The sequence below is a fragment of the Musa acuminata genome, chromosome BXJ2-6 (assembly GCF_036884655.1).
Source record: "Musa acuminata AAA Group cultivar baxijiao chromosome BXJ2-6, Cavendish_Baxijiao_AAA, whole genome shotgun sequence".
Classification (NCBI taxonomy): domain Eukaryota; kingdom Viridiplantae; phylum Streptophyta; class Magnoliopsida; order Zingiberales; family Musaceae; genus Musa; species Musa acuminata.
In genome coordinates this window covers 41544985-41567103 of record NC_088343.1, presented here as the reverse complement: position 1 = coordinate 41567103, position 22119 = coordinate 41544985, and the positions used below count along the sequence as shown (strand labels likewise).

The 22119-nt window shown below is 37.0% G+C and overlaps 3 protein-coding genes across 3 annotated transcripts; 2 read left to right on the top strand and 1 right to left on the bottom strand.

The window, feature by feature from the left end:
- Nucleotides 1-3603: 3603 nt before the first annotated feature.
- LOC135615654 (xyloglucan endotransglucosylase protein 1-like) lies at nucleotides 3604-4789 on the top strand. The gene is made up of 3 exons (XM_065114462.1): nucleotides 3604-3898; nucleotides 3978-4171; nucleotides 4255-4789. Exons 1-3 carry the CDS (start codon nucleotides 3623-3625, stop codon nucleotides 4637-4639), a joined length of 855 nt encoding a protein of 284 aa, XP_064970534.1. The 5' UTR covers nucleotides 3604-3622; the 3' UTR covers nucleotides 4640-4789.
- An 8947-nt stretch (nucleotides 4790-13736) lies between these two features.
- On the top strand, nucleotides 13737-14096 carry LOC135613989 (protein GLUTAMINE DUMPER 3-like). Its single transcript, XM_065110985.1, has one exon. The coding sequence runs from the start codon at nucleotides 13737-13739 to the stop codon at nucleotides 14094-14096; it is 360 nt and encodes a 119-aa protein (XP_064967057.1).
- A 3012-nt stretch (nucleotides 14097-17108) lies between these two features.
- Nucleotides 17109-18655, bottom strand: LOC135613689 (transcription factor RAX3-like). Its single transcript, XM_065110725.1, has 3 exons — nucleotides 18497-18655; nucleotides 17996-18125; nucleotides 17109-17907 (listed from the first exon to the last, which is right to left on the bottom strand). The coding sequence occupies exons 1-3, from the start codon at nucleotides 18630-18632 to the stop codon at nucleotides 17226-17228; spliced, it is 948 nt and encodes a 315-aa protein (XP_064966797.1). The 5' UTR covers nucleotides 18633-18655; the 3' UTR covers nucleotides 17109-17225.
- Nucleotides 18656-22119: the final 3464 nt, after the last annotated feature.

Sequence of the window (22119 nt, the reverse complement as noted above, 5' to 3'; positions counted from 1 at the left end):
TTGCAAGTTTGGCTTCTGTACCATTAAAAATTTTAGATTGAAGATTCATTTATACGAGATGAAGGGTAGTGTATTAGGATTGCAAAAACCAAGAAACAGCAGAAAAGAATGAACATTTTGGTACTTTATCATTTCTGATTCTTGGAGTTGGTTTCATCTCTTGAAAGTTGTAAGAGAAAATAAAGGACTATATAAGGAGAGATCCAAAGATTATACGATTGCTGGGAACAGCCTTGCCTTTGTTTCAGGGAGATTGTACAAGAACATAGAACATAGTACATCTCTAATTCTACATTCTAATTTGTTGTAACTTATTTGAAATGTTTATTTTTGTACTGTAGAAAATCCAAATTTGTGTTAAAATAACATGATTATCTACCGTCATTTTGACCACGTCTGAAGTTGTTCATACTTTAAGATATAAGTTCTGAAAAATCACATTGTTGTAAAGGGGCCAAATTGAGGAAAATATTCTTACTGTTAAAGCTCTTTTTTATTTTCTAGAAAAAATTCCACATTTGGGTTGACCATTTTAGCCAATTTCCTTTTTGTTGCTTGACTTGAACTTTCTGGTAATCAGAAGTGCTATGTTGACAAATTTATTTGAAGTCAATTGCTTTGCTTTTGTTCAAAAATAACAGGGGTATACAACAAACGTTTTTGCAGAATCAAGTTTCAGGAGCTTTATTGAGAAAGACTTAGGATTGTTATGTATGCAGTCAGTTTGATATGAAGATTTTTCTGCACATACAACCATGTTCTGAATATTTTGCAGGTAGGTACAATCTATGGAATATTTGATGATCTGTTGCTTGTTACCGAGTAATATGATTTCATCCTCAGTGGATATCATTTAACAAAATCAGTTGAAGAAATCTGCAAGACAAGAAGTTCTGATGCATCTTTAAGGGCAACTCTATTTGCACAAGTCAAATATGTTTCACCTTTCTCTTGATTGATTCTGGATGTTAGAATGAGCATATTTCTATACCCAGTAACATCAGGAATCTTTTGAGGCAGTCTCCACACGTTCAGTAAATGTTGGTACAAGTACAATTTTCCAATCAACATATGAACTTCTGTAGCTTTTCTTCAGACACGCTTACTGACTAGCAATTGGCATAAACCATTTCATTCGTTGTAGCTATGAAATTGAATTGCAAAGTAGTCCTTCCGAAAAAGTTGTATATTCAAGGCAGATTCTTGGACTGCAAGAATCTGAATTTTTATTTTTTTTATAGAGATTAATTAATCTAATTTTTCTTGTTCTACCTTACGGATTACCAATTTTGAGCTTATAGAAATTTTATTTTCAAATAAAGAAATCATTTGAGAGAATGATTTTAGTCAGACATAACCGGATATTTTAGCAATTAATGTCAAGGCAGTAGATAGAATTACATGCGTCAACCTTTTTCTGCTCTTTTAAGTAGTATATGAAACGATCAATATGTTATTGTAGTTTTATGTCCAAGGAACCACAATTTGTTTTAGATGATTGTTGTTGTAAGTAGAGAAGACAACTATTGATTTTTTTCTAAACAGAAAAAACATTTCATTTCTGAACTGTTCTTGTCAAATCCTGCATGGTGGCTGTTTGCTTGTGTGGAATTATAGGCATGCATTACTTACAGCAATCATGAGGTTTTAGATTTGCTCATTCTGGCTTCATGAGAAAGTTACTTTACAAAATAAAAATTATGTTGAAAACACAGCATTCATTTGCCATTATTTTACAGAGTGTTGAGGCTTCATATTCATACAAAGAAAGAGAGTTTGGTTACAAATTCCTTTGTAGAATACTAGTGAAAACTCTGTTGCAGATGTTTGTAGAAAAGAAGCTGCTTTAGTTGGGTGTTGAATCTCTTCAGAATCAAGGGAAAACCATCCCTACAAGAGGAGTTTAAATTGAATATACTACTTCCACTTGCAAACTACTTCTTTCTGTAAAATATTCTGTAGATACTTGCACAGGATTTAGCAAGACAACTTGAAGTTTGCGGCAGCCAGATTCACCCAGGAAACCATCCCAAGATTTAGCAGGTCAACTTGAAGTTTGCAGCAACCAGATTTGCCCAGGAAACCATCCAGGTATTGATTTCCCTGGAAACACTTGTCATGTTGTCAAATGTTGCTTGCTGTCTTCCCAATTTCCTCTTGTCAATAACAGCTGATTCATTTTGCTATGGGCTTTGATTGTGAGGAGCTAATAAATCAGCATCAGGAGTAGTAGGACTTGGTTTGGCTGCCCTACTGTAGGTCAAATTCTGCATTGTCAATCTGAGACATCAACTGGCTATTTTCCACTAGAGAAATAACAGCATTTTTGACATAGATATGGCATGGAGGATAGATTTATTTGGTAATTCTTGAATGTTAGGGATCTAATTAATTGGAGAGGGTAATTAAAGAGTCAATAAAAATGATGACAATTAAGCTATCAGTTTAGTTGGTGACTTGGTGTTTGATAATGTGTAAGCAAATAAATTGACTTGTAGCTGATAATAAAGCAACAAAACAGTTTATTAATAACAATAATTATAATTCATTATAGATTAAATAAATTAAATTACTTGAAAAGTAACCAAGAGCAAAGAGAAAGGTAGTTGTTGGTAACTACATCAATTGCTATTTGGAGATCTGTGGAGAAATAAATGATCTTTATACCTACAAACAGAAAAATAGTAATCCTAATTAAATCAATTGCTATTTGGCCCTTCCTTTTTTTAGCATTTGCATTAGTACACCCAACTTAACTTTTTTATATGAATTGTAAGTTATGATTTTTCTAAATGCTAAGTATATTAAGATGCTTAAACAAAACTTTAAAACCTTATAATGTGGGTTTCAAACAAATTGATAGTTGCATGTCAGTATAAACAATATTTGAATGGATTTGTCCCATAGAATGTGTGGTTCTTGGTTTTGGATTCTATATAATATTATGATATATATTATATATTTATAAATATAAATAAATCTATTGGGATAAAACGAAGGACTTTGTCACATTGTCCTCCTTTTTAATGGTCAACTCACTCCATTCTCATCCTTGCTTAACATCATACTGGAATCATCCTTTTAAATGGTCAATTCCATGCCACAGATTTCATTTCCATCTGCCATCTCAAAAAATAGTGAATTTACATTCATGTTTCTCCAAAATTAGTTATTTTCGTATTTGCCCCTGTAAATATCAGTTTGATATGTATACCAAAAATTTAAAATTTTGAAGGATAATATACGTAAGACAAAAATATGCTATTTCCAAAGTTTGTGAGAATAGATATTAAACTCCAGATGGAGAACATTTTTTCTTTTATTCTCTTTTGTGGTTACCTTTGGAAACTCAAGTCAAAATCTACCTAAACAAATCAATAGCGTCCACAGTGACTAGTAGTCGCTGGAAACATTGTTCTGGAAAGCAGCCCTTCAAATCACTGGATCCAGCTCATTCCCGGTCTAAGCTTCTTGAGTCATCTCCCACAAGGAACTTTCCTTAAACATGGCCATGGCCACACACACACACACACACTCTCTCTCTCTCTCTCTCTATAGATATATATAGACACACACACACCACCCTCACCACACCAACCTGACCCCAAAACAAAGCTCCTTCATGGGCATGGCTTCCTGTGCTTCCTTGCTTCTCTTGCTTGCTTTGCTTGCCACTTCTGCAAGCACTGCGCTGGCCGGCAACTTCTACCAGGATGTAGACATCACCTGGGGTGATGGCCGTGCCAAAATCCTCAACAATGGCCAGCTCCTCACGCTGTCCCTGGACAAGTATTCTGGCTCCGGCTTCCAGTCCAAAGACCAGTACGTATACGGGAAGTTCGACATGCAGCTCAAGCTCGTTCCTGGGAATTCTGCTGGAACTGTCACTACCTTCTACGTAAGTAAAGTCACTGTGGTATCCCTTTCGTCATTGCTGCATGCGTCGCCGCTGATGTGATGGAGTCATCCTGTTGCAGCTGTCGTCGCAAGGAGCGGCGCATGACGAGATCGACCTGGAGTTCCTCGGCAACCTCAGCGGGGACCCCTACGTCCTCCACACCAACGTGTACAGCCAGGGGAAGGGGAACCGGGAGCAGCAGTTCTACCTCTGGTTCGATCCCACCAAGGACTTCCACACCTACTCGATCTTGTGGAATCCCAGACACATCGTGTGAGTCATCTTATGCTTCATCGACTGCATGCCCTGTGGCGAACAGAAACTTGTCCTAATGTTTCTTCCTCCTTCGACTTCAGCATCTACGTGGATGGCACACCCATCAGGGAGTTCAGGAACAGGGAGTCGGTCGGCGTGCCGTACCCGAAGAGCCAAGCGATGAGGGTCTACTCCAGTCTGTGGGATGCGGAGGATTGGGCCACCAGAGGGGGGTTGGTGAAGACGGATTGGTCCCAGGCACCCTTCACGGCTGCCTTCAGGAACTACAACGCCAATGGCTGCGTGTGGCCTTCAGGAGCTTCCTCCTGCTCTTCGGGGACTAGCAACTCTTGGATGTGGGAGGAGTTTGACGCCACCAGCTTGAAGAAGCTGAGGTGGGTGCAGAAGAACTACATGATCTACAACTACTGCACTGATGTGAAGAGGTTCCCCCAGGGGCAGCCTTCCGAGTGCTTTGCAAGCTAATTCCATCAACAAGCATTACCACGGGCTGCATTGTATCTAAATGGGATAACCATTTCATGTTATTATGCATCGTTTATGTATATGACAAAGATGTTTTGTTGTTGGAACAAATAATAAAGTCATATGGACGGATACATTTTGATATCTTAAACTCTTAGTTATACGATAAGATTTTCTCTATTCTGTTCAGAAAAATTCTCTATTCTATTGAGGAAAATTCTTCCTCCTAATATGTATAAATAAGAGAGGGACATGTTAATATATTAAAACTAAAGCTACTTCAATAAAACTACTTCAATATAATTTTTTTTTTTATTTCTATCGATAATTATGTTTAATTCGTTTGTTAAAACCAATGTTTATTAGAGAATAAGAAATTCAAGTATGAGTGGAGTCTCTGCATTTTCTATTATGATCTGCTGGCTGTGCAGTTTCCCTGTGCTTAAGCACTCATGTCACCTGTCATCAACTCAAAATCTATATGATTCCTTGTGGGTATGACACACAAGTTAGTGGTATTCAAGCTAGTCAACCACAGATCCAAGCACTGAACAAACATTAAAATGGCATCCACAGAATTCAATCATAGCCTGATCTAATTTTAATTCTTTTTGTGATGAAATATGTGACAGTGATTACTGTATGTTCATTTTTATACACACTAATGACAGTGGTTGGAATATGTTCATATATGTGCAAATCATGCATGGACTATTGTGAGTGCAAAATTGGCTAAGTTAGGGTTGTCATAAGTTAGAACAGACCCAGGCATTCATGAGTCAATTTTGGCACAGACATCTGTTTGTGAAAGAGTCCTTGCGAGTTTGGGTGGTTGACTTTCTCACACTCTTCCCAAAAGGAAAAAAAGTCAACTGTGGGTCCTTTTTCTTAAGAAATAAATCAAACTTGAACTCGGACAAACAAATCTACCTTCCATTGCATACTAAAGATTGAATCACCATTTTTGAAGTGTTACATAATTGATCCTTGTTCTTATTTGCCTGGAAGTGTTATTATTATTATTATTATTATTATTATTATTATATATATATATATATATATATATATATATATATATATATATATATATATATATATATATAGAGAGAGAGAGAGAGAGAGAGAGAGAGAGAGAGAGAGAGAGACTATATATTGATAATACGTAGGATGTTCAAGCATACATGAAGTGTTGAAATACAGTTCTTATTTTTGCCTAACATTGTAGAAAAAAAAATAAAGATATGATAAAGATTTTAACATGGAAAACTTTATCATATTTTCATAAGGCGAACTAAAATAAATTCTCTATTTAAAAAAATCTATTTTCACAATTGTTATAGAAAAATATTATTAATATCTTAGTCAGCATAATATGACCTTGATCAATATGTGAGGAGTTGTCTAGAATAGAGCATGATCTATTTTGATTTGTTACCTACACAAAGATCGAGATCGAGATAGCTTCCTTAGTTGATTCCTCCAATGCTAAGTTGGTACTGATGTCCTCTTTTTTTCATCTATAGTAATCTATAGTTAATAATATATTTTTATACTAACCCTAAGGAGAATAAATATTTTATAAAAAGTCTACAAGGAATATAGTTTGTAATCGACTCAAACTGTTCCTTAACTTTCAGAAATATTTTTGCAAACATTATATAGAGGAGTTAGTTTGTAATTGATCCCAATTGGCTAAAGTTTCAAGAATATTCATGTGAATATTCTACAAGGGAGATAGCTCAACAACTTGATAAGAGATCGAGAAATCACTCTCAATCTTGATCTTTATGTATGTAACGAATCGAAAGAGATCATACTCTATTCCAAATTTCTCCTCACATATAGATCACGGTCACATTATGTTAACGTAATCATCAATAATATTTTTTCATAAGTCAATACTTAGTTTCTGATTGTTAAATACAGAAAAAATTCTAAATTTCCATGAAAGAAAATATAGGAAAAAAAAAGAAAAGTGGTGATCCTACCAAATCTGGTGACATAAGTGGGAGTTTGACCGCTGGGTAATTTAGTGTCCCATTCTGTAGAGCGCATGCCAAGTGCAAAATGATTGGCCCAAGAGAATGGAACGTAAAGATGAGGAATCTCTCTCTCTCTCTCTCTCTCTCTCTCTCTCGCCCTCTCTGCTATGCTATCCTTCTTGGTTCTCATGCCAGGATCAATAACAAACTTGCCACAACGACGTCCCCTGGAACCGTGTACTACATGAGGGCTCACTGAGGATTCCACCGTAATTTTCCATGGGTTGATTGGCCTACCTCAAAGGGGTGGTGGGGTTCTCGCAGCAGCCCAGACTTCTGTCTTCCTTTGTCGGCCTCAATGGATATGAACCAACCATGCTTTGCCTTTTCTAAAGATGCCCATACGTTCTACACAATGGATATAGTAAATCCACTAACGTGCTTCATTAAATTTCATATGTAGTGGAGCTTGAGATTATGTTTACGTAAATGATGTAATGTCGTAAGACAAGCATAAATAGTTATTCACTGTTCTTTGTGTTCAAAGCGATTCAAACCTAATAATTAAGTATCGAATTAGTGAGTTTGATTAAAGTAAAGTACTCTAAACCAAAATTACTTTGAACCTACACAATCCAATCGGTTCACAATTAATTAGTTCGATTCAATTAACTGATTAGCTTTTTTTTTTTAAATTTTAAGTAATTTTAAAAAAATATATATATTTTAAATGAACTGATTCGATTTAGTGAATTGATTCAGTTAGTTGAATCAAACCAAAATTTTAATCCAATTGTGCTTACATTCTCAAAAAAAATTATATTATAAATATCATTCTAAATATTTTAAATAATTGGACCTATGCACAAGTGATATTTTTTTATTAAAAGATGTAATAGAGGAACAATGACTTCACATGCAATCTTTTTTTTCTTCATGAATGTATATAAATCAATAAAAAATTCATATAAATCAATAAAAAGATTGCTAATGAAGAACGATGAGAAAAAAAAATATAAAGTTTATACCTGAGATAAGAGAGAACGAGGAACAAAGAGAAAGAACAGTCAAGTCACTAAGTTTGGAAAGAAATTTTAAAGTTTTGAGAGTCTTTGGGTTTAGTTGGTATTTTTAAAATTTAAATTGATTCGATTGAATCAATAAACTGAACCAAAGAATTTTTTTCAAATTGAAATCATTTATAATCTTCAACATTGAATTATTGATGATCGGGTCATATTGATCCAAAATGATTCTTCGATTCTATTTGAACACCCCTAGTTCTTTAGTTTTATTATAGTTGAATGATGTTGATCATATATCATCTCAAAATTTATCTGTTTGTACTCTATAGTGACAAAAAAGAGTGGATTCAACAAAACATCATTGTTAGAAACAAAAATACATAGATGTCATAGTTACTAAATAAGATCTTAGAGGAATAGGTTGGACACATGTAGTGGATACAATGTTCAACATAGCAAGAGAAGCAAAATGGGAACGGTGATGGAAGTCTCAGTGCTAGTCGCAAGTGTTGATGTTTTCTTACTGCAAACAGTCCCCTCCATATAAGTAGAAATAAGACCAAAGAACTAAACTGCATCCCCTCTCTCTCTCTCTCTCTCTCTCTCTCTCTCTGTGTTTCTTCTTCTTCTTGGCGATCGTCATAGCTATCATTAGCTTTTTTTCCATTTTGTCCATCTTTTATGTGATGTGGTCAGATCTTAGTACGTTGGTTTCTATTTTATAAGACGCTTTCTTTCTCTCTCTCTTATCTTGTCATCTTCTCTCTCTCTCTCTCACCCTGTGGCTCGCTTCACTGACCGCAAGAGATGTGATGATACATTAATGCGTGGTTTGGTGCGAGGCAGAGGTCGAGAGATGTGGGTGTGTCATAGACAACTGTAGATCCGAGGAACCTCAGTTAATATATTATTTATCCTTTGGCCTCTTGCTTCAGCTCCTTTAAATCTGAGAGACTCTTCCGGTAGGCATGGAGAAGAGATGGGCTCGAGCAGCCCTGGTCGCCTGGTTCATCTTGTTCGTCGCCGGCTCGCATGGGTTGGCTAGAAGTGTCAGCCGGAAGCACAGTCACCACCGTCACAAGGCAGATGAGAAGGCATCGGTGGAGGAGTTGGCTGCCGGCGTTGCCACCATCCACCGCCGTGGGTGCAGGTTCCAGAATCTCGATCTAGTTTGCGGCTATCTCACGCAGGCGTGCAAGAACGGGAGCTCGGTCGACGACGATAAGCGACTCGTACCAACCGGCCCCAACCCCTTGCATAACAGATGAAGGAAAAGAAAGCATCAAGCAGCAGCAGGAGAAGAAGAAGAAGAATGATTTTGCATAGCTCTGCCATTCATGGTCTGTTGAGGTGGTGTGTCATCTGTTTGTTCTTCTCTTTCTCTTCTGTCTTTTTCTTAGACACAGAGTTCTCAGAGTGTCCGAGAGGAGAACAGCGCATCATCTCTCTCTTTTTCGTTTTATATTTGACCGATTTATATGGAGAATTGACACCTAATAGTGTATCTTTTGTGTTGTTTCGTATAGATTCGTGTTGGAAGTTTCAAATCAATTGAGATTTTAAGATATATAGAGAGCAAAAATTTCCCTAAAAAGAAAAAAAGCTCTACAGAGTGCAAACTATTTTGAAATTTATACATAGAAAACAAAATGGGAAAACAAAAAATATGAAATTTAATACTTAATACAAAAGAATTAAATGACTTATAAATTCTCTATCACAAATAGGCGTGCATTAAAAGGATCATCAATGGGCACATGAGACGCCTTTAGACTTTTCAGCGTTACTTAAATGTGAAAGTATATCTGTGTGTATGTGAGATGCTCTCTCTCTCTCTCTCTCTCTCTCTTCCTGGATTGGTGATCTTCTCATGTCATTGGATCTTTCTCCTTTTTTTTTCTCTCTTTTAATATCTTAAATTATATTTGTACAAGGTTGATAATATATATATATATATATTATAATAATAATATATATTATATATTATAATAATAATATATATTATATATTATAATAATAATATATATTATATATTATAAATAATAATAATATTTTAAAAAGTAAATATGCTTTTTCCAAACTTTGAAAAGGATAGATACGATAAAACCAATTTTCTTTTAATAAGATCAAAATAATTTAACCCAAAGAATGTGAGTTAAAGAAAAATAATAATATTTATATTCGTCATATATTGCATCAATATCTAATTCAGATTCACATATTTTTATATAAAAATGATATAAAAATTTAAATATTCACCTTATACGATATCCGTCATGTAATCATAATTCAATTTCCGCCTGTTATCCGTATCCGTATTCGCACCCGTATCTGGATCTGTAGCTAAAAAAGTGGATACGGATGTGTTCCTCAGAATCCGACCCGTTTTCCCCCCGCCAGCCAATTCGACCCCGCGTGTCGCTCGTAGAATGCGAAACCTTCGCCACGTCTCTTCTTCCGGATTCCTCGAGCAAGGAAAGGCGCGATTCCAATCTAGGGGTTTTAGAGTAGTTCGGTGAAGAGGAAGGAATGGAGACGGACGGGCAGATTAGAGTCCGAAGGAGGCCGACGAAGCGGCGGAGGAGCAGGGGATTCGTGAAGGCCGTGGCGGATTACCTCGCGTCCGATTGCTACATGTACGCCCCTATCCTCGACGTGCCGCCTCCCGATTTGCCGCCGTCATCTGCCGCCTGCTCTCCTCCCACCACAGGTTTGATATTTTTCTTGTTTCCTTCCGTTATCCGCGCTCAAAATTTGATCTTCATGCTCGTGCGTTTAGAATTCTATATAGCGCTGAATGTTCGAAAAGGTTGTTTCCTTGTTCTTCTTTACCCTTTGTGATGAGATCAAGTGTGCCGCTCCATGTTGTTGTTGGGATGTGTTTTGGAACATTCGGCTACAGTAAGAGTTTCGAGAAAATAGCGATAGAATGATTTCCATCGAGAGAGAGAGTCACAACAATTATCTGCAGCATTTCAAATGAAATTAGCGCGGCTACCCTGTCTGTGCTCAAGAACATCTTGTCATGTGTGATAGATCATAGAATAACTTATCCACATTGATGACACAATCTATCATCTTATAATGGCAATGCAAAAAGTGTTTGTCAACACATAATCTAGATATGGTTCCTTAATTGAGGGATCATTTTAACAGCAAGAGCATGCTTCAATTTATTAAACTTTTTTTTAAACCTTTCTTGTGTTTATGTTCTATTTTTTATTCGACGATTTCTATGTATATTCTCTTACTTCATGTTTTTCAGAAATCAGAACCAACAGAAGCATCAGCTGCCACACCGAGATGGTTTCTACGCCATCTGGTACATCCATTCTTCTTATTTATGTGGATCTTCTGCAAAATAGTTTTGAACTGGTTTCATATTTCTGACTTCCTCATGTTGTTTTTGTGCAAATTCTGATTGTTAATGATGCACCTATTGGGTTAATTAATGAGATGTAGTGTGCTGAGATGCTAAGGTGGTTTTACTTTTTTGTACCTTCTACAGACAAAAGGGTGTCCGTAGTGCAGTTGCAGAGGCTGATCTCAAAGTGACACTGCAAGTGCCTGCTATCAAAGACGGCCACCAGTGTGTATAAGTTTCTTGCTAATGCTTTTTTGTCGAGAGCCTGTTTAATGTTCTGCTCTTGTTAGTGTTTTATGCTTTTGTTGTTCTTGTCTTCGCAAAATCTTATTGTTATATAATTCCAAATCTTATCCATAAACTCCATAATTGTGATGTATATAATGGTTTTTAGTTTTTTTTCGTTTTTCCTTTTACTTTTACCAGCATCTGAGGCAATGGTGCATTAGAATCTTTGGATCACCTGATCTTGGAGTATTTTCTGTTTGATTAGGATGACTCTATAAATGTGTTCACCCACTGATTGGCTAACTCGATTGTCATTTTTCATATTTTCCCCATCAATAATTGCAACAAATTAGGGCAAATTTTAGCATCATGATAAATTTGCTCCTTTGCAGATTATGGGATCAAGTTTCAGATATAAAAACAACCTCTGTACTTGCAGAAGTTGAATTATTGATCCTCTTAAACCTTGCATTGGTGGAAGCTTCTTGTGTTCCTTTTTTTTTTGTTTGTAGAGAGAGAGAGAGAGAGGGATGAAGATGTTTTTGATCCCAGGACCTGACAAAGTCTTTTATCAGTAAAAAATAACTAGCACCTTCCTTATATTAGACCATCCTTTTGATGATTTGTGTCAGTTTTGGATTTCCAATCAGATGTAATTATAATATCTGGAGGAGAAGAAGGGGTGAAGTGGTGGGGAGGCAGCGGAAGAAGAGGAACAGATAGAGAAGAAGAAAATTTTTGAATCTGAGTATTTTGAAGTGTTGATGCTTCCTGTGCGGTTGATGGTTGAAGTTGAAAGAGAAGAAAAATGGAGACCATGATCTGATTTATCACCTTGTCATGCACCAGCCAATATATCCTGGCCATAAACAAGGCAAACCTCTTGCGATCACTTCTTTTGGAATTTGGACCTTGCCATGCACGGTTGCTTCATGTCGTTGCTCATCTCTTACATCCACTGATGGCCATGTAAGTTCTTTCTGTTGACGAGGACACATATGATGAACTCATAATATAATGGGAAAATTATTACTGCTTTTTCTTCCCCATTGGATGTCCATGTTACCTGGATTGGTTTAGTTTCACCTATCTACTTACGAGTAGTACACACCACATGCGAACACATGGTGCAGTAGGCCCACCACAACATGCCACCAAATTATATCAGATTAACTTTGATATGTGTATGATTAATGACCATGTGATTTCATGAAATTAATTGTGCTGTGGGCTATTGACAAAACAAACCTAGAATTTCACTTTTGGAACATAAGCAGCATGGTGGAAAGTCAAAATGGAGTCAAGCAGGGTGTTAAATCTGTTTTTGTTCTTACATGTGATGGTGGCTTGTGTTGCATTGGGAACATCCGGGAAACATGGGTGATAAGATGTGGAACCATTCCTTTTATCATGTGTCTTCATGAAAGAAATACAATGTTGATTATCTATGGACTGACTCTATATAAGTCTACAGATTGAAAAGGATTCTTGGCCAGTGTCTTACCATGACCAGGATAACTCATACTCTCAGTATCTCATTTTCCCTTTTAACCTTGAAATTGATATGCTATGCTTGTCTATCAATTATGTTGTGGTGTCAGTCAGTGTATATACCGAGGAGTGCCCCACCAAATGTATTTAGGTAAACTACCTTTCTTTGTTCCTGCATTCTTAGCTTGTCGAATTGTATGCTCGTACTGAATTGTGTGATTTTATTATGTGAATTGCTGGTGAAGTTGTTCGACTCTGTGGTAATTACTTCAGACGATGATTAGGTGCATTTCTCTTTGCTTTCTATTGTATGGCTGTACAGATGTAAAGAATACATTAATCATTAGGAATCATGCATTTCTTATCTGAAGAAAATGTGATCCTTTCTTTCTCATAGATGATTTAGTTACCCTTGTTTCCTTTTGTTGAGTTAAGGTTGAATTAGCCTTTGATGATCTGATTCATGATTTCATAAGAATTGAGTTAGTCATCATTTATATATATTTTTCCAAGCAGATATGAATTTCTATAATGGATTAGATCTCACAAATATTAATCCTTTCTTTTTTTGAAAGATCATGATTTTATTTATTGAATCATGATTCAAACATCGTATATGTTTTTTTTATTGAAAGATCATGATTGAGAGAGAGAGAGAGAGAGAGAGAGAGAGAGAGAGATCAGTACCTTTATCTCCCAATTCCAAATCCAATTCCAATTCCAATTCCCCTCCCCCACAAAATGACAATATAGGGGGGTCCCTTCTGTGGATGAGTCCTCACCCCACTCTTTGTTTACATCTCTCCACTTATATCTCACAGTTATAGCGCTATGGAATAATAGTTGAGCTCTCTAAAGAGCCAAAGTAAAGCTACCAACTTGTCACTCGTAATATAATTACAATTCTGCCCTTTCATCTTCTGTATGAATATACCACCACCCCTTTCTTTCGGTGGGTTCTTGAGAGTAAGGAGAGGCCACGAAGCTTGCCTGTGAGGAAGAGGAAGATGAGGACAGAGTCAGGGTTCAATGCTGCAGCAGTGGCGGTGCCGGCGGCGGTAGCGGGTGGCGGCCGCTCAGGGTCGGATGCGGCGCCGTTGCTGTACCTGTTCGGGGGACTGGTGGCCATGCTGGGCCTTGTGGGTGTCGCGCTCATCCTCCTCGCTTGCGCCTACTGGAAGCTGTCAGGACACTTCGACCGCGGCGGAGCGGAACGGGGGGCTAATCTGGAACCGGCGATGGCGACGCCGGCGACGTTCTACAAGCAGGAGATCGTGGTGGTCATGGCCGGGGACGAGAAGCCGACGTACCTCGCGACGCCCATCCCGGCGGGGGCTTCCTCGTTTGATGAGAAAAGGGAGGAGTAGACTGCTGAGGCTGTCAGGGGATTGGAAATACTACACGACACCACCAAAACTAGGATGTATGTGGTGGGTTTTCTACTATTGTCTGAAGGTAACAGGTTAATTAGTTAGGCGTTTGCGGCATCCGTGTTTCATGTGATTTCTGTATTACATGCACTCGTATCATTTTGTATCATAAGAAGGGAAAAAGGAAAGAAATGAGAAGCAGATAAGGGAGTGTGCAGTGAGTGGCGAAGGGTGGGTAGGGCCGTGGGCGGGACGCGGCTGCGTGAAAGACGACAAGGTTTACGCTGTTCCATTGTGCTCTTTTGTAGAGAGAGCTGTTCATGGGAGGTTTCTTGTGTTCCTTATTTCTTGAAAGGGTGTTGGCCGTGCGACTAAGATTTGTGCCCATTCCTTATCTCGTGGAAAGTGGAAAGCTCATTCTTCAATCTCAACCTTACATTAGCCACCCGATTTGTGCCCACTTCTCCACTGAAAGATTCGTACCCATCATGATTACTGCATTTTCTCAGGTGGCCATGCGAATCTACTCTCTTCAGTGTTACCAATAGATGTGTGTGTGTGTGTGTTTTTTTTTTGTCATAGAAGGCTCTTTTGACCATTGAGTACTGTAGTTTAATATAATATTTTTCGAAGAGAATTAATCTACTAAAAGAATCACCAAGAGTCTCATACTTGTAACTGGGAAGGGTTTTGCGGATGAACACTTGATTATAAAAGGCATGGGGACCAACTGGAGTCATTATTGGTGCAAATAGATGGATCAAAGATAAGAGCAAGAAGCGTTTGATTTTACTCGATCCTAATTGATCACAAATTTATATTGCAAGATGATGTTGAAATAAAGTAAAGAATGGTGAGAGCAGAACCTGATGATGGAGAGTAGCATGACCTCCATTATTGGGATAGAGACTGGGAACCCACCTGCTTTCTCACCCTGGAAGTGAGAGGTAGGGACTCTGAAAGCAACTTAGGAGGAGGAAAATGGAGTATGGTTCTCTGAAAGTTACAAGAGGAGATACATTGAGTCAGAGGATCACCAAGTCTGTGTTACCAATGCAAGCAGCAAGCATTACAGTTGATGTATGTTGGTCAGAGATTGTTGGAAAATAAATTAAATTAGATTTTTTTTTATTTTTATATTAGAAAGAGACCATTAAAAATGAAGGATCAAATGAATAAGATACCATAAAAAGACACATGGTTAAGGGAGAGAACATGAGGAAAATCAAATTTTCTATTATATGAAAAGAACCAATATAAGGAATCACTCTCTCTCAACCCTTTTAGATCTTATTAGTTAAAACCCCAAAAGCACCTAAAATATTTTTTTCTATAACTAACTTTCACTCTAATCAAAACTTTAAAATTCATATATATTTATATTTATATGAACAAATCCTTCACTAAAGACTCATCTTTCTACTTGAACCATAAATCTGAAGATGGAGTCAGAATCTAATTAGGATTCCTAAAATACTTATCAATCTTAATAATTTCTATCTTAGAAATACATCATTAAAAATGTGATATCTAGTAACTTACTTGTGGATCTCAATATAATTATAAAATATTTAGGATTTATCTATAAAGAAAACAGAAACAGAGAGAGAGAGAGAGAGAGATTAGAACTTTCATATAGAAAAGGATTTGTCATGCAACATAATTTATAAATACCTATCTAGAAGGTTATCTTTATGTTGTTAAACAAAAAAAGGAGGAGCCAACCATATGAGGGTTTTAGATAAAAAAGAGTATATTTACAGTGTATATAAATAGAAAGTCAAAAATAGTATGACCAAATATAAGATCACTATAACTTGGATCGAGCTTTTATTTTCATCCTAATTCATTTGAAAATATTTACTACTATAGTGATGTGATTATATGTAAAGAATTCTAAATTCAGCTTAAATGGGCCAAAAATTAGGATACATTGATTTTGAAAACATTGTAAACTCATCCAAAAACAATATAACTCAAGTCACTTAAATTCAAAAAGTTTCTAGTTTGGAACTCTCGAAAATTAGTTCTAAATAGAGATTTGATTGTTTTGGAATTTTTGGAAGCTTAAAGTCTTAGGTTTAATTATTTTGATGAGAATAATATTTTATTATTTTGTGTAAAAAAGAATCTTGGTAATTTTTTTTATTATCTTACATTTAATTATAATGACATTTGATTTAATTAGTATTAATATTTAATGTCTTGTTTGATAATTTTATTATCTTTGAAAATGCATAAAAATATTATATATTATTTTCTACAATCAATCATATGATTTATATTTTATTTTAAGTTTTGGACCGATCCAATAAATTGGTTCGAATGGATGAGATCGTAAAAAGAGGGAAAGGAGGAAAAACAAAAGAAATTAGGGGAACTGTAGGAGAAATAACCCAAACATAACCTCTCAATGGGAAAAAAAAACTAAAAAGAGAAATTGCGTTGGAATTCATTGAAAAAAAAAAATCAAAAAGACAATTTAAAATGTAATATCATTTTAAGTAAATTTTATTAAATATTCGATTAAACTTTGATCCCATCCGATCCAACGAACCAAAACTTTATGGGTTAAATAACTGATTAAATTTGGATAAATGTGAGAAATAATACGAGCAAAACCAAAAGTTATTTGATCGCGTATTAATAATCGTTCTGATTTTAAAATTTGATGATTTTTGTTTCCTGAAGTTAGGAACTAAGATTTAATCGAATTAGGTCGAATCAAAACCAGAATCGTTGGTTTTGGTTTCGGTTCAATTCGAGCCGTTAATTTTTTTTTTATATTTTTAATTAAAAATTATTTAGAAATAAAAATTCATAATTTAAATTTTAAATATTTCTAAATCTTTGGTCCAATGTATTTACTTACCAAATCAAAATGTGAATGAGGAGAAGAATCCAAATGAAGAAAAATGCAAAATACCACTATGTGACCTATCAATAAACATTCTTAGCGTTGCATAAAATATAAAATATAGAAAAAATATCGTTATAATGAGGAGATAGTAAGATCGAGAACCGATGACTACTCAAAGGAACAAATTTACACCATCATGTCTCGGTCTGTTCATGTAAAACCAACATCTAATTTACCTAAAAACCATAATCCGGACACTGCAACCACTAGAGATCATACCCAAGTAGATACTCTTGAAGCACGGAATCGGGATGGAGAGATGAAGCCATGCTTGACCACAAGCTCATACCGTCTCTCTCCTTCTCCCTATACATTTCCTTGAAACAGTCTGATTCGGTCGATTGATTCGCTTCCTGCAATCCTAAGAATGGTTCTTTGCCATGGAAGATTTCATGGAGGTCGGAAAGTCCTGCCACCAGCGAGTTGCAGTCTGAGAATGAACTCTCCGCGAGACCTCCCGCATCTGACGGCGGACACCCCGGTACTGAACAATCCATATTTTCCTGTACAGTTTGGTTCATCAAGATTTGGATTTCCTGCTTCACCTGCAGCAGTCTTCGATGAGATGAATTTATCGGAGTTGTAGACGTGGTAGTATCGGTGTGTTGGTCTTCAAAGAGTTTGTCGCCCTGCGGATGATGATAGAAGAAGGGATCCTCGCAGCCCCGGAGTTGCATCCTTTCCAGAGCTGGCGCACTTAGGGTTTGTGGATGAGTTTGGAGACTCATCGCATTAGCTACCTCAGTCGAGACCTGGTTTACAGAAAGGCATCGAGGTTGTGGTGATTCTCTTGGCTTGCCAAGTAGTTTCTTCTTCAGCCTTGTGTTCCAATGATTCTTGATGTCATTATCTGTTCTCCCTGGCAGCTGGGCTGCAATTATAGACCACCTAATGCATGAAAGCTTAGTTGGTGTTATCCTCATGTACATGATGGGCATGCAAAGGGAGAGCAGGAAAAGGTATCCGGATGATTTACCTGCTCCCGATGCTTGAGTAGAGGCTACATATGATATGGTCTTCTTCTACCGAAAAGCCACCATGCTTGATGTTGGGCCGCAGATAATTGAGCCATCTCAACCTGCAGCTCTTTCCACACCTCTTCAGACCTGAAACGATAACAAGAGAAATATTAAACGTAGCTCTCTTGTCTACTTCCTGACAGAACAGTTGAAGATCTTCATTTTGCATGCCGCATGTAAATATGTTCTGGTAGAAGGATGATCTATCCAGATTGTTTTCTCTCCCTTTTCTATACCATAGTTGAATTCAGAAACAAGACATAGTGGTAAAATGCCTGCATCTGATCTCAATCACTCTCTTATAGCTAGTTATAGGAAGAAATCGCAGCGCTGAGAAGGAACAAGATCTTGGGTTGAGGACCGGTTTTTGGTTTTCTGAAACACAAGGTCAAGGATCTCCTCTGCAAGAAGCGGGATTCGAGAAGGAGATGAAGCGATCGAGTAGTTTGAGGACATACCAATCTTGTGAGGCAGCGCAATCCAATTGCCACCAGTTCCATGCTTCTCGATATAAGCCTTGAGCGTTGCATCCTCCTCAGGGGACCATGGCCCCCTCTTCACGGTCGCCTTGTCACAACAGGGAGCCCTCCCCATCTTTCTCTATCCCTCGACCTCTATGCTTGGGGTGGAGAACAAAGAAGAAAGGCAAGGCCGAGCTTTATAGAACGAAACCCGGAGAGCAAAATACTCCGTGTGTGATGCGATGCTGACGAGAGGACGAAGCTGCTGCCGTACTCGGTTACCGTGTTCGCCACCTTTTGCAAAGCTTTCAACGTATGGCCTTTGTTTAACAGATATCAAATCTAGCGAGATTGACCGAGTCCATGCATGCATGCTTAGGAAAGTGCTCGAGTCTCTCCGCAAAGAAGCAAACATGCCTTGATCACACCTAACTGCACCTCCTAACATGCAGACTTGATGGAGATTAGAATACGACTACCTGCGGCATCACTTTAGCTTACGATGTGTTCCGAGTGTGAAATGGGAGTCACTGTTGAAAATATCGATGGAGATTATTTAATGGCATACAATTTGGGGGGTTGATGAAGCTACTGATTTCGTGTGAACTTTTGCCTAGTTGGGTGCTTCCACTTCTGAAGCATACGATCCTTCGGTGTCAAAGTTTCTAGATACCTCAATCGTTGATGAATATTCCATGACACAATAGATGCTTGGGATACATTTATGTTTGTAGGGTTCTTTTATGTGATTTTTTTAATGTATAATTTAAGTAAAATATTTCTTTAAGTGTAAGTTTCCAGCTTGGAAACTCCTAATCTTATAAATATCTAAAGTGATAGTGTAACATCTCACTAAGCTGAACTTAAGTATTTTGATTGAACGATTGAAGCTGATTAAGTTAATCGTGTTATATTATGTGATCCTTTATAATTGAAAAAGATATATAATATAACTAATTAAATTTTGATAACAGATATTGACCAATAGAAAAGAAGTCCATATTATAATAAAATTTCTTAGGGGATGCTTTTGATGGGAGAAACTCTCCTAATAATCTATCATAGGCCCACTGCTCTCGTCTATAAATAAACAGTACATCTAAAGACTAAATGATGCATCTCCGTAATTTCTCTCTTAATCTTCCTAAACTATCAATAATAGTGGTCATGTGAAAAGATAGAAAGATAGGAGAATAAGTATCTAATTCTCCTTACAGATCAACATCACTATGATATTCGGATCCGAGGGACAGTGTCTTTGTAGATCACACAGATCTTTTTCAGATGACATCGTAAATCCGATCTAATGTTATTTGATTTCAATCATGATATAAAAATTTTTCGCATTACATATAACATATCATAGATTTTATGCTTACAAATCAATCAATAATATTAGAATATACTTAGTATTAAGCACGCTAAGAATTTGAGTAGGAGAGGATTATCATAAATAAAACCGGATGCATATCAATGCATGAGTTACCACTCAACATATGATATATTATGTTAGGATTTGATTTTATCAACAAGAAATATAAAATCTCAATTTATTCTAATTTTTCAAGATTTGAATTGATTTATAAGAGCTTAATAGATTTACCCTCACTAACTAACCTGAGTTTAAGTATTTTTCATCGTTGATGAATCAATTATCTCATAAAAAAAATTTACGACATATGCAAGATCATGAATTAAGTGAGAAACTCTAGTTTTTAGCTCATGCATCATTGCGATTATCAATTGTTCTTATTTGCTAAGTATGGACACACGGATCGCGTTCTCATGAACATGAGATTTGGTTGGCATTTTCTAGCTCGGTCAGATGCTGAAACATGAAAGCACTCACCAGGGAACAGCATGAGTGATACATGGCACGGAAGGTCAAAAAGGTGTACTCGCGGTAGATGAGCCCTCAATGCTCCATCCACCATGGAAGCTTTGTGAGAGGTCATGGCATGGAAGGTCAAAAAGGAACTCTCCCTCCAATGGCTTTTTGTATCTCAACCACCATGAAGAAGCTACTATCTAAAGCAAAACTGAGCCAATCATATCAACTCTACAAAAATCATTCTGACCCAAAAGGTCATTATTTTTTGTCATTCAAACAAGTCTGCCTGCTTAGCACACATTCTTCATCTTGGACGAGTGTATCAAGGAGCGTGGTAAAAGGCAACAGGGAAGACTTTTCTTGAGCCAAAGGTGAGAAACCCTCGCATTGACCTGTGTGGGAGGGAGGGGCACCTTTCCAAAAGGAGGAGTAGAATGCCACCTAAAGGCAAGTCTCGCCACCCAAAGCGAGAGAATTAGCTACACAAAGCAGGAAGACTTGTACGTTCTAAGAAGCAAAAGGTGAGAGGGATGTGGTCGTACGTCTCTTCTCCTTGTCCGTTCAGAGCGTATGGAATCTGATGGAGGCGAGTTTGTCTCACCCAAGAAGCCAGTAAAGATGGCAGAAAGGATACAATGCGAGGGATCAGTAGAATTCTACGGACCACGCTTTGCTCCTATATCCTGCTATTGGAATGTTAGATTGGGCTCAATCTCAAGTTTTTAGGATATTAATTTTGAATTAAAGGTCATTGTTTTACTAGCTAAAGAAGGAACAACAAAGAAGGTGATTTATCTTATAATGTCTTTTATTATTAGCACATCATGGAGCAACTTTCTGCCTTTTTTATTTATTTTATTGTTGTTCCTTTCTCTATTGTGCATGTAGACAATATCCATGCTGTCGACATACCACATTAATGGATCAAGCCTTTGAAAAGACATGCAGCAAAATTAGGTAGATGAGAAAAGAATACTTTGGATCCCAACGAGGATCCCAAGAGTGCTGTTGATGACTCCATGTGAGAGGAACAATGTGCAGTGGATCATACTGCTTGATTACTTGAGAAGAAATTGGGGTTATGACCATGCCAAGAAAACAGGGAATACATGGTGAAGAATCCTCCCAAGTAGAGATAAGAGGATTGCAGAGCTGGAGTGCTACCTCCCTCCTCCAGCTCTAAATCCATGGAGATTTCCTCAGGGTACACCATGTAGACAGAAAGTGTGCCTTGTTTCATGTGATGGACAATTCGAGTCTGATCTCTTATATGAGGTGAGTTGACATTACTTAGCAACCTCTCTCTCTCTCTTTGATCACTGATCCAAAAAAACACTTAGATGGTTAGTTAGTCTATAAGGAGTGATCCTTCACCTAGAGAATTGACCAACTCAAACACAAAAACTACCTGCAAAGGATCTTAATACATTTGCCTACCTGACCGCTTTAAACAGAGTATACCCATCAGTGTAAATAGAAAGAAAAAAAAAGACATGAATTCGACACTTGAAAAGAAACCACTTTGCTAGTTAAACGCAAGATACCAGTAACAAAGCATTTAAGGAACCGAGGGACAACACAGGAGACACCGAAATAATTCATAATATCAAAATAGGAAGCTTGTTCCAAATCTATAGTGCTGTCGTAGGGATGGACTAAAGATCAACAGATTAAACCTTTCGGAAAATATTAGTTCATTACATCAAAAGAAAATGAAGTACATAACGCTTATATATGGATTTGAATCTCAAAACTATTGCACTACCCAACCTAAATGTCTCAACAGAGA

What these genes read in the sequence shown, in the direction of transcription:
- LOC135613989 (XM_065110985.1), top strand. Translation starts at nt 13,737, where the DNA reads ATGAGGACAGAGTCAGGGTTCAATGCTGCAGCAGTGGCGGTGCCGGCG.
- LOC135613689 (XM_065110725.1), bottom strand. Translation starts at nt 18,632, where the DNA reads ATGGGGAGGGCTCCCTGTTGTGACAAGGCGACCGTGAAGAGGGGGCCA. An exon ending in TGCGCTGCCTCACAAGATTG is followed by an intron (nt 18,126 to 18,496) that starts GTATGTCCTCAA and finishes TTATCGTTTCAG; the next exon opens with GTCTGAAGAGGTGTGGAAAG. An exon ending in TACTCAAGCATCGGGAGCAG is followed by an intron (nt 17,908 to 17,995) that starts GTAAATCATCCG and finishes TTCATGCATTAG; the next exon opens with GTGGTCTATAATTGCAGCCC.
- LOC135615654 (XM_065114462.1), top strand. Translation starts at nt 3,623, where the DNA reads ATGGGCATGGCTTCCTGTGCTTCCTTGCTTCTCTTGCTTGCTTTGCTT. An exon ending in GAACTGTCACTACCTTCTAC is followed by an intron (nt 3,899 to 3,977) that starts GTAAGTAAAGTC and finishes ATCCTGTTGCAG; the next exon opens with CTGTCGTCGCAAGGAGCGGC. An exon ending in TGGAATCCCAGACACATCGT is followed by an intron (nt 4,172 to 4,254) that starts GTGAGTCATCTT and finishes CTTCGACTTCAG; the next exon opens with CATCTACGTGGATGGCACAC.